The sequence below is a fragment of the Corvus kubaryi genome, unplaced genomic scaffold (genome assembly GCF_017639235.1).
Source record: "Corvus kubaryi isolate FWS band 111438036 unplaced genomic scaffold, C.kubaryi_AGA036_p1.0 64844, whole genome shotgun sequence".
Classification (NCBI taxonomy): domain Eukaryota; kingdom Metazoa; phylum Chordata; class Aves; order Passeriformes; family Corvidae; genus Corvus; species Corvus kubaryi.
In genome coordinates, this window is record NW_024581552.1 from 135598 (window position 1) to 148367 (window position 12770).

Sequence of the window (12770 nt, forward strand, 5' to 3'; positions counted from 1 at the left end):
AGTTGACTGTAAAGAAAGATGTAATGCAACAAAATTTTGACACAAAAGTGAAGAAAAATATAATATTCCAAAAGAAATCATTCTTCTTTTAATACTGCATTATTGTACTTTGACAAGAGATAATAGATACCAATATACTCACAGATGACTTGATATCCTTTGCTCGGTTTGCATACTTAAGAGTATTATAGGTATCATCGTAAAACAAAGAAGATGGGCTAATAGCAGCTATCATTATTGTTCGGCAATTTCCTCCAAGAGAATCTTTCAATAAACGAGTAAGCTTGCTGTTTCGATAAGGAATGTGTTTCTTGCTCTAAAAAGAGTAATATATATTTTTATGGTTTAGTCAACTGTACTTTAAATAAAAGTCTGCTTAGAATTTCAAGAGTGACACAAAACATGACAAACAGCCATGAAACTTTTCTTTGACATAAGTAATTTTTCTTAAAATTATCTATACATCTCAAACAGTTTAAATCTCTTGGAACTGTTCAACACCTTTACAACACATGTATTAGCTAGATTACTTTCTGACGTCTGGATATGTAACTCCTATTTTTGTGATGGGGCAACTAACAGAAAATGTAAACTACATTAAACTACTTTCAGTTTACAAAATCATCCAGATTGGGAAGGACCTCTAAAATCCCTCTAGTTCAATACCTCTGCTCAAAGCAGGGTCAGTTAGAGTAAGATGACAAGGACTATGCCCAGTAGGGTTTTGATTATCTCCAAGGATGGAGAGTACACAAACTTTCCAGGCAACACATACTCTGCTTTACAAAGCTACAGAATTTTAATTTCATTATGCTAAGTTTGGCCACTAGGAACCCAATCCCACATCAAATAAATCAATATGAAGATTCTTTCTTATGTCCGTGGTAGATTATAAACTCCACCTTCCACTCCAACAAGATGATGAGGACATGCAGCAACAGGAAGGGAAATAAAATCTGATTTTCTCCTGGCATATTTGAAGGAGGAGTTTGCTAGTTGAGGAGGACAAAGAGTGTCATGGTAGACAATGCACTTGACTCTATTTATGCAAAAGTTCAGGAGGTTTTGCCATTGTCCTACACAATCATACCTATTCCTTGCCTTGAGCTGGTGAGCCAGATCAAGAGATTGACTCACTGCTTTGAGCAGGGATTTGAATGCGAGATCCCAAAAGAATAACTTGGAAGAGGGGCTGTTTTTGCCTGTAAAAGCTTCTTCCCCCCAAGATTAAAGCTTAATTTTAAGGTTATTCATTTACTCATGCAAGCTTCTCTATATATGTTTGATTTTGAAGAAGGTCTATAAGAAAAACAGGTACCATTCATCTTTGACACTATCCTTAGGTAGCTGCACATCATTTTTAAGAATTCTCTCTCTTCAGGACTGTCTTTCAGCTATCACAGACATGATGGTGGAAACCCTTGAGACAATCTTACATGAGAATGATGATGTGAGTAGCACTGACAATGTAAACTATATTATTCAAGCAGTTTAGCACTTTTTAAAACGTTTTCAGAACTTTTATCTTTACTAAAAGGTAAAGACTGCATGGGAAAGCAGCACATACCTTTGGATCTGCCAATGCATTAATGACATTTCCAAGAGCAAGCAGGGACCTGTTAATATTTGTTCCTTCTACAAAACGAGCCCCCTTGGCATTTGTTGCATTGGCACGTTCGGATCCTGCCAGGTCAATGAGAGACATCTTGGCAATACGAATATTTTGATTAATACTAGCTGTTTTATCTTGCTGCCGTAGGTAAATCTACAATTAAAAAAAAAAAAAAAAATTAAAAAATAACCACTTACCAATCTAAGCAATAAGTTAATTTCATAGTGTAACAACTGTTTTTGGACATTTATATTGGAATCCTTGTAATACAAGTTAAATCTTGTAGTACATATCTAATGTCAACAGTCAGTTTGACCTAATGGAAAATAGTCAATCCATTTCTGACACCATTTAAAGTTCCTTGTTTCATGCATTAGTAAGGAAAGAAGCAGAGTATAGTTGCACTGAGTTTGACTGAGGTAGAGTTAATTTTCTGTGCAGCAGCCCACATGTTGCTTCCAGACTTGTGAACAGACAGTGCTGATAACACACACTGATGATGAGCTTTTGCTGAACAGCAGCTGTATGGTGTCAAGGCAGTGGGCAAGAGGTTGCAAGCAAACAGCTGACCCCAACTGACTGCAAGTTGCTCTGAGTAGCCATTGCTTGAGGAATGACTGGGCACTGGTCTGATGGCGGCAAGTAATTGCCCCCCCGGCACTTTCCCCTCACTTAAGTGAATCACAAGGTACCTCCCTTCTCTTGCTTCTGATTCTCTCCTCCGTCCTGCTGCAGAGGATTAAGAGACCAACTGGCCCAGGCTCACAAAGCAGCAAAGATAAGTGAGTTTTTTACCAGGAAAATTAATTTCACAGCTCTTGATTCTTCTGCACTAAAAATGCTTATCACACTCCTGAACTTTAAATTGAAAGAGGTGTTCCTTTTTCAAATGCACGTTTAAGGGGTATGCCATAAAGATATGTATAGGGATAAACCAGGAAAAGGCTGGCCTTTCAGTGATTTAGACTTAATTGTATCTTCCATTAATAGGAAACAACACTCATTTACTGCTGTGAAAATACACTCCAGGATTTTTTCAAATGTGATGCCTCTTGAGGCCAGTTGTTCCCCTCCCATCTTTCTTGAAATTTTCATGGTACCAAGATGTACAAAGAACCAAACGCTTTTGCTTCCTTCTGCTGGTGAAGATGTTCTTTCTTCAGGTTTATAAGGAAGTAGGCAAAGCAGGAATATACGGTCAGTAAGAAGAATCAAAGTTATCCTCACATGGCTTTATACTCTTTCAGGATTCTCTATATATTTCCCCTTCTTCCATGTTGAGTGCCTTGCCATTTGTTTATATGGCTAATGGTTACTGACACATTCATGAACGCCCTTCTGGACAATGAATTAGGAAAGAGCTGTCATGAATACAAGGTGACTGACTAATAAAGACAGTATCTCTCTACTTCTGTAGCTTTAAGCTTTGTGCATGAGAAATGAAGTCTTCACAGTTACCTTGTAACAGGAAACAGATTGACAAGAATTGTGAATGAATAAAATAAAATTCTTATGACTTGCCATGAAATGTAGATCTATTTCAAATACATATGTTTCTATATCAAACAGTACAACTAAGTTCAGCTGTACTATTTCCAGTATAACAGACAAAAACCCCAAGAACCTCAGGCTGAGAACCTACTACCAGAACAACACAGTAACTATCATTAATGAAGTAGGGAAAGGTGGAGTGACAGCCAAACTACGTTGTACACTCAAGCTTTTGTAAAAATTCAAAAGATACAGGAAATGCCCCAAAACAGAACCCTCTCAATAGAACAGTGCGGCAATATGAATTTTCCTCTCAGATGCAGTGATTACCTGACCCAGACAGATAATTTAAACGTAAGACACATGTTACAGTAAGGCAAAACTTGCATCTCTAAAATCAGCTCAGAATGTCCTGGGCCAATATTTAACCAATTTCTGAGTAAGTTTCAGAAAATATCCTGCTCCCATAAAGTTAACAAGAAAAGTAAAAAATACCATATCTCTACAAAAAAAGCAACTCTTAATAGAAACATTAAAAACAAAGGGCAGTTATGACAGCACTGGGGACTTCTCATCACTTACATCTCTGGAAACAATGACACAATTCTGTTATGCAGAATGTCAGGGATTTGTGGAAATAGATGAGAAACTGATTTATTTAATTGCTTGCCACTTTTAGAAATGTACCAAGAAAAATTCTGCTGGTAATAAAATCCAGAGCTTTTTCCTGAGTAAAGGTAAGGGAGATAAGACATCCCAGCCCAGCAAGTAAACAAACAGAAATCAGCAGTTCACTCTGATCTGTCTCTAGCACTGTATCTTGAGTCTTTCTAAAGGCAGCACACACGCACAACAATGCAGCTCTCAACCCAAAGAACTTCAAAAGAAGTCTTTGTGCGATCATGTACAATGCACAACAAGGGCACACCTCAGGGGAAATTAAAAACAGGAAAGGCAATTTCAAACATAAGTTTAAGGTATATAGGAAAACAGAAGCTTTTAGAGTGTCAATGACCTTTGTTCTGTGACATATTTAGAAGCTATTTTTCTTTTTTTTAAACTTTGCTATAGTTATTTAGCATTATCTAAGCCTGCAGATAACTGTTAAAAACTTCCCAACGGTTAAATGCTGTAAGGCAAGGACCAGAATCAAATTTATTTTAATATTTTTCAACCCAGAGTGGATCAAATAAATAATTCAAGGTATTGCTTTGCAGTATATAACAGCAAACAGAAAAAAACCCAAAAAAAAGACACTGCTGATAACAGGACTAGTTTTTAAATATCACAGGTTATATTTAAAAAGAGAAGTCAGAAGAATAAGGCAGTATAGCCAACACCAAAAATCTTTGGAGAAGTCTTTAAGTTTTAGCATATTTGTGATGCCTAGGTTTTAACTTTTATATTTTCCTGATTCTGTACTGCTTAGAGTGTAACTCTGAGGTTTCTTGTAGCTTGCTAATTTCTGCTCACTTGTGCTAGGCAGACTAACAAAGCCTCTCCAGACCTGCTCTCCAAGGTCACCCAGACCATCCTAGGCCCAAAAAGTATAATCAAAAGAGCTTCTAAGGAGGGCCAGCAGAAGAGAAATTACATCACTGAACTGAACCTTTAACTGGAGAATTAACCCTGATATGCAAATGAACCAAACCTATAAAGGTGTGAAGAACTCGTGACCTGTTGTCCATCTTGGGGTTTATTTTGGCAATAGCCTGTGGCTCCCAGGGTGTACCTTTGAAGGCCTTTCAAATAAATACCTATTTTATTCTTTTACTCCTGTCCAGTCTCTGTTTCTGGGAGGCCTCTTAAGGCATCAGTTCTTTGGCACTCCAGATGGGACAACGAGGCTTCCAAAAATCCTCTGGGACTCAGAAACATCCAGCTCAGCTCCCCCCCCCTCGGCTGGCAGCTGGGGGGGGAGGGGCAGTTGCAGCAGTCCAGGAGGCAGAGGAGCTCCAAGAGCCCAGAACTCTCCAGATCCAGCACAGAGGCCCGGTGAGTAACTGAATAAAGGTGGTATTCTGTTGTTAACACCTGAATTAGGTGTTAAGAGATCTCTTGTAGTTAGTTTGGGGACTCGGGAGGGTCCAAGGGGGTTTCCTTTGGTGTTTCCCCTTTCTGTTAGCTTGGTAGCTCCTGAGAGCTTATCAGGGAACGTCCCATTCAGGGATTTAATTTTCCCTGTGTCAGTTTGTTCCTGCCTTGTGAAAAGGTTAGGAGGATTGTAGCCAACACCCTTTGGTACACAGCCAGGTGGTGCAGAGGCTTAGGGCTTAGATCATATTTCCAGCCACAGTTTGTATCCCCAGGATTGTGGGTTCAAATCCTACCTTCTTTAGTTTTCTCTCTTTGCTTTATAGAGGGTTCTTAGATCTTGTTGCTTTATTTTCGCAAATTTTCTGTTTATAAGCATAAAACCATGGGTGATAATATTTCTTGTATGGGGACTGAAGTACCACTGAACACTCCTTTAAAATTTGTATTAGATAACTGGGCAAAGTTGATTGGCAAAGATAAAACCACTCTTAAATTGGGAAATCGCTTTGCTGATGAAACAGCAAAAAGGGCTGCAGAAAAAGGTGTTCTTCCAGTAATTCCACAAAAAAAGATTGACTTGTCAGGTTTCACCCCAAAATATGATCACGCAAACCACAAGTTAATTAAGTTTCTTAAGGCTGAGATCACAGAAAATGGATGGGCTGTCACACCCGCACATCAGGTTGTAGTCCCACCTCTTACCCTTCGAGAGCTAGCTCGAAGAGAACATGAAAGTACACATTTCGGGGTTGAAAATCTTCTGAAACATCTAAAGAAGGTAGTAATAGGAAAGGGAATGGCAGATTTGTACAATCAGTAGTGAGCAGGTGTGAAATCTGCTGCAAAACCAATCCTGATACAAGGAAAAGAGTTGTGTTAGGAGTAACAAAGGCAGGGGATCTTCCCGGAGATTACTGGCAAATAGACTTTGCTGAGTTACCATGCAAAGAAGGATACAGGTACATACTGGTGTTGATTGACACTTTCAGTGGATGGCCTGAAGCTTACCCCTGTCACACTAACACAGCCAAGGAGGCAGTAAAGTTTTGCTTCATCATATAATACCAAGGTTTGGGGTTCCTTTAGGTATGTCCTCAGATAGGGGACCACATTTTGTTGCAAATGTGATTCAAGAAGTTAGCTGAATTTTGGGAATTGCTTGGGGTCTGCACCTTACAGACCCCAAGCAAGCAGTAAAGTGGAACGCATGAATGGGACCCTTAAGGCACAAATTAGCAAAATTTGTCAAGAGACATCCATGACATGGGTTCAGGCCTTGCCTATAGCTTTGCTGAGGATCCGCATACAACCAAGGCGGAGGGATAACATCAGTTATTTATATATATATAACATCATATATTTCCCTATGAAATATTGTATGGCAGGCCATATCAAATTCCACATGTTCCAGGTGAAATTCACATGAGGGGAAAACTTGATTTGCAAAGATATCTAATGGCTTTAGGTTCTACTTTGCAGAAGCTCCAGAATTACATTGTGTTATCCAGACCCATAGGACTGGACACTCCTGCACATCCCTTCCAGCCTGGAGACTGGGTCTATGTCAAGTGGTGGGACAGTGATCCTCTACAGGCCAAGTGGAGAGGACCATTCCAGATTTTGTTGACCACCCTCACCCCAGTCAAAGCGGCTGACAAAGGACCCTGGATTCACTACTCCAGAGTTAAGAAGGCTTCTGCTCCTGAAATAACTGAGAAAACAGAGACTGATACAAATGAAGATGATGTAGTTTAAATGATTTTTTTCCTGTGCTTATTATTTACGCAGTTGGTAACACTGACTCAGGTTTGGAACCAAATTTTGCATATGATTCTAGTCCAGAATATATCCAAAGACATTCCTTTGGATACAAAATTAATAATTGACACGTGAACTGAAGTGGAAAGATCAACAAAATTTGTTTACAATTTGAGAATCAACTTAGATCTTACAACCATCTTTGAATGTTATCCGATGTATCTTCCACATCCTGGTTTCATGGTTACCAAACTGACCCTAGATCACAGACTGTTTGTAATGATTGTAATCATAATTCTTGTTTATAGATATATACTGCTGTTAGACACATATTATTAGTGGATATTAGAATATTTAAAATAGAGTCTAGACAAGGTAGAGGCCTTGTCAAGCCTCTAAAGGGGGGAAATAGTGCCTAGGTTTTAAGTTTTGTATTTTCCTGATTCTGTACTGCTTAGAGTGTAACTCTGAGGTTTCTTGTAGCTTGCTAATTTCTGCTCACTTGTGCTAGGTAGACATAACAAAGCCCCTCCAGGCCTGCTCTCCAAGGTCACCCAGACCATCCTAGGCCCAAAAAGTATAATCAAAAGAGCTTCTAAGGAGGGCCAGCAGAAGGGCCTCCCCAGGGGAGGGGAAATTACATCACTGAACTGAACCTTTAACTGGAGAATTAACCCTGATATGCAAATGAACCAAACCTATAAAGGTGTGAAGAACTCGTGACCTGTTGTCCATCTTGGGGTCTATTTTTGGCAATAGCCTGTGGCTCCCAGGGTGTACCTTTGAAGGCCTTTCAAATAAATACCTATTTTATTCTTTTACTCCTGTCCAGTCTCTGTTTCTGGGAGGCCTCTTAAGGCACCATTTGTACAACTCATTTCTGAAAACTAAGAATCATGATTTAATTTTCTAAAACTTGATCCGTACCAGGATATTAGAAAATCACTTTACTGTAAAAATTAACATTAACCAAAAAAGTAAAATAAGAAAGTACTACTTGAGATTCTTATACTCAGACATATAACTGCATTCTGTAAATTATTTTTCCCAGAGAAATGCTAAGCAACTTCATGAAAACAGAAAGCATTAAAAAAGCCACCAATAACTTTCAGTTTATAACATTACAATATCGAAGTATATTAAAGCTCAAAATTACCATTTTACATAACAGTTATTTCCTCTAAGGAACATATGTTAAGAAGGTATAAGTACATATTTTATGTATAATAAGTTTGAACTATTGGAACTAGAGACCTTTTCATTGAATTCATTTTTTCAAACATAAACACTACGAACCATTACATACTTCTAAGGAATAAGGAGTCAACAAGAAGAGTAAACTGGAAAACTTCAATCCCCTCTTCTCCAAACTAAGGTTCAACACAGTTTAAAAGTAAAAGCTTCCACTGTATCCAAATTTAAACAAAAACTGCAACTCACAGTAATGTCCACCGTTTATTGGCTATATCATCTTACCTGAAAGACAGCATGGGACCGGGAAGAGGAGGCATTCACATCTGTAGGATGCTGAGTTCTATTTTTATTTCCATAATCCAACATCTGAAGGATTTCCTCTGCTGATTTAGGCTTTAAGAGTAGAGCACAAGACAAATGGAGTTTTCTTTTCCATCAATTATAGGAATACACTGATTCTAAAATACATTTACATTAATATTCACCTTCAAAAAAAACCCCACAAACTTAAAATTTTAGCTACCTAGCAATAAGAGAAATGGAGGCACTTTTGAAATGGAGGCACTTCAAACAAATATTCTCAGCTAAAAAGTAGTAAGGTACGAAAAGCAAGCACTTAAGCACAGCCACTTAAATCAGAAAATATTTTTAGTAAAGAATTCAAACAAATCTGAAAGATTCTCCATAGTTAGAATCAGCCTCTTTTAAGAATGTCTGACTTAAATTAGTATATCACTATTTAATCCATTAGTACAGGAAAAGTTCTTTCCTCACAAGACTCAAGGTTTGGGAAGAAGGATGTTTATAGACCTAGCCAAACTTAGAATATTGTTTCCTGTCACAGCATGTAACATACACTAGAAAGCTGCAAGAAAATCGGTCCATAGGAATTGATTTTCCGATTGGACAACTAAGTTCTATCACTGACCTTACCAAAGACTTGCTGTGCTGGCCTGGAAAAGTAATTTAACATGGAACTTTTCAAACATGGTTATTTACAAACAGAAACAACCTTTAGTCTTCACAGTGGTGTAGAGCACTCCAAGATGGCAATGATGGCAAAGCCAAGATGTTTTAGCCAAAAAATAAATCTTCCAAAACTTGCTGGATGAGCATCCAGCCAAGGGTACCGTTTTGATAATAAGGACTGAATGCTTCTATATTTGCATTCAATAAGATTAGCAGGTTTTTTCCACAATGTGCTTTTAACTAATTAATTAGGTTTGCAAGTTACTGATGCTTATGGCCAGAAAAGAAACTCACCAGGAAATTACCAAATTCCATACAACTTTCAGAAGAATGGGGATGTTTCTCAATCATCTCAAGCACATTTTAATTGTCTATTGATATTTACATACCTGATGTAATGTCAGACCTTGAACTACCACCCCTTGCTGGCCATCTTCACGAACAGCCAGAGGCCCAGAGTTGACCAGCAGATCACGTATCTGTTCATTGTAAACCTTTGAAATGGAATTTAAAATACTTTATTAAAATATCCTCCCATAGATGACAGAATTAAACTTAAATAAACAGAAATCACCTGTCTGTTTTAACACTCCTTTAAGACAAAGTAGTGAATTCATGCTGTAATTTTTTTTCAAACATTTTTCCTACAGCGAGCTTAAAATATTCAATTCACTTGATTTCTTTTTAGATTTTAGAAGTAATTCTTTCTAGTAAATAATCTTAGTCTTTATTGGAAAAAAAAAATTGCCTTTTTTTAACAAACCCCAGTTTTGCAACAAGCATGAATCCAAAGCATTTATTTCCCTCCATTGTTCATCACAACCCATACTTCAGCAATATTTCTTAGCTCAAATCTACTTCCATTAAAACTGTTAAATGTCTTATTACTTGGTCTGTGGAAGTATATGGCAATGTAAACTTTCTCCATCTCCTTCCACCCCTCCCAAATACCAACTGGAGTCCATTAAGACTTTGAGGGAGCTCAGAAGATAACCATTTTACTAGCACTGCTCAGCAGCAGTGCCAAAACATTTACTTGTAGAAACAGAACACCACTTTGTTGTGCTTTTACACAATGCTTATAGGATGTTATTATGCAGTCCTAAAATATTACCCTGAAATGATATTTTCTTGTACACATCAACAGATGTTTAGAGGCATGTAATTGATCAGCAAGACACAAGTCATGAACATTCAGTGAATATATTAGAAGCAGTTGTCCTTTATGGGCAGCCTACTGTAAAACAGTAACAGGTGCCTAGGAACACCAAGTTTGCAGAGCACAATACAGTTCCACTCCTGTAAGGACACATTTTGTCAAGCCCCAGAAAGGACCAGTGGAAAGCAAAACCAGCTTGTCTTTATTTATAAAATATGACTTATTAAAAGCAACACACCAAATGCAGGAACTCACCTCTAAATAAGAAACAGCAACATCACATGTTTTATCTTCTTTTATTTGATCCATGCGTTTATAAAGTGTCATCATAGTTAAGTACATGACTCCAGGATCTTCAGGAGAACCTAACATTGTATGCGTCTTTCCAGCTCCTGTTGCACCATATGCAAGCACTGAATTTTCCCCACAAAAACAAGAAAGTAAAAATAATTTATTTGTAAGCTAATCAGGAATGCAAAAGTCAAATGAACATTCAGAGACTTCTGTCATGCTGCACAACTGTTTCATAAACAGATCAAGGTTCTTACTTAGGCTTCACCTTTCACATCTATAATTAGAGAGAGGTGTTTCAAAAAACATTTTTAAGTTTTCAGTTCAAAATTCATTCACTGACATGTTACATGAAAATATTATTTACTTACTCTCGTAACCCTGAGCCATCAACTTACTGCTGATAGCCACTTCATTTCCTCACCACATTCCAGTAGCCAATTAAAAAACCCCAAGATCTTAAAGAGCTCATAAAGTAGGTTACCACACACTCAGTGACACAACTGCTTCTGCTTGAATAACTCTATAGGACTCCCATTAGCACATATATTTCAGATAAGATTCCCAAGGCTATTATAACCTTGACACAAACTTCTTTTAAAAGGAGTAGATCTATCCTAACTTCCATATACTAAAAAGTCAGCCTTTCATACCTATGAATTAAAACACAATGCTTTATTTCTATCTCAGGCTTTTTTGAATGCCTCTGCAGCCATTGGATACAATGGTAGAAACTTTGAGAAATTTATTGAAGTTTTTTAATTAAAGAAGATAAATAGCAAAGTTACCTGTACAGTTATATCCATTTAAGAAGCCATCAATTAGACTTTTGGTAGTGTGCTCAAAAACTTCCAACTGGGATGAACTCTCATCAAAAATGGCATCAAACATAAATTTAAGATCTTTCCTTTGTCTTTTGTTAATGTCCCTATGGATCAGTCTCTTCCTGTTAAAGAAGCTAACTTCTTCCTCCTTTGGGTCAAAGACCAATACATGCTGGTCAATAACATGGACAACCCTGCTAAAGCTGCCCTGCTTTTCCTTTTGGGTCTCTGGACGGACACGGACTACCACTTTCACATGATTACAGACATCTTCCTTAGCAGGAGTCATCCCTTCTGTCCCCCAGCTTCACTTCGAAGACTCTTTCAGATCGAACAGCCAAATCTTTTCTGCAATTGACAAGATAGGTTTTATTTGCAATACAATGCCTTTTACTCTTTCAAACAGTTCACACATTTGATCAGGCACCTATTCTGGATCCACCCACCACTTGTCAGTGGACTGCTCCAGTGGCAGTGCGACTTTGGGAAACATTATAACTGGCCTGAAAGGTTGACTTAATTCAGCACAGCTTTCAGAAAGCCAACTAGCACTTCCCCAGTAAACTCTTAAGTTTATTTTAGAATTTAAACTACTAAATTACGTACATGCTTTCCTTTATAACAAACCAAGCTTTCAGATGAGATATCTGATATTTCAGATTTCTGTAGACCAAAGCGAGTAGTTTCTTTGTTCTTCAGCTGAAAGAGGAGCTGCCTATGTTGCACTCCCCGGCTTATTGATATAGTCACGTTGCACGTAGGTTTAAGGAGAGCTAAAGCGGGATTTACGTTAACGTGCCTTGCATGGGATACAGTAACCGATACCAAAATGGAAATTCCTCTAAATAGCCCATTTTTGTTGTTGACAGGGCTGTTCATTCACCCTTAGAAGTGAGCAGTAACCTACACGGTAAACGCTCTCAGTGACGCTTTTGCCGCTCCAGGGCCAGCTCTCTCAGCCCCCCGGCCGCGGCATAACTGGGACACGGGGAGAGGGAACACCCGGGGCAGGTGAGCAGCGGGGCCGCGGCCCAGGCCCGCTCGGCTCTCTCGGCCCCCTCCTTACCCCATTGCAGACAGCTCTTCCACGGGGCATGCTCCAGGCTCGACCTAGGAGCCAGAGAATTGCCCCTCCATGCCCGCCACAGAAACGCCTGCCCCGGCACACGCCCTCCGGGCCGCGCCCACCACCGGTCTCACCCCGGCATTCACCCTCCGGGCCGCGCCCATCCCTGGTCCCATCCCTGATCTCACCCCCGGCACTCACCCTCCGGACCGTGGCCACCGGTCACGGTGCCCGGTCTCACCCCCGGGCCGTGCCCGCCGCGCACTCACCCGCGGGCCGCGGCCACACCAACCGCCATCCACCGGCTGCCGAATTCAAACACAAGCAGGCCGCCCTCCTCGCCTTCTCATTGGCTGCCTCCCGTGACGT

The 12770-nt window shown here is 39.3% G+C and overlaps 1 protein-coding gene across 3 annotated transcripts in view; it reads right to left on the reverse strand.

Moving 5' to 3' along the window:
- The window catches only part of LOC121672680 (kinesin-like protein KIF18A), a 32171-nt gene extending 19426 nt beyond the window's left edge, over window positions 1–12745 (reverse strand). Inside the window, exons 1-7 of one of the 3 annotated variants that reach the window (XM_042045416.1) lie at window positions 12671–12745; window positions 11300–11683; window positions 10476–10633; window positions 9451–9555; window positions 8375–8485; window positions 1568–1765; window positions 143–316 (exon numbers count right to left, since the gene is read on the reverse strand). In XM_042045416.1, the coding sequence (XP_041901350.1) occupies window positions 143–316; window positions 1568–1765; window positions 8375–8485; window positions 9451–9555; window positions 10476–10633; window positions 11300–11624 (1071 nt within the window). In that variant the 5' untranslated portion in view covers window positions 11625–11683; window positions 12671–12745. Of the gene's footprint in view, window positions 1–142; window positions 317–1567; window positions 1766–8374; window positions 8486–9450; window positions 9556–10475; window positions 10634–11299; window positions 11684–12401; window positions 12493–12602 lie in introns of those variants that run through there. The other 2 variants (XM_042045415.1, XM_042045417.1) reach the window with 2 other exon arrangements.
- Between the last annotated feature and the right edge of the window lie 25 nt (window positions 12746–12770).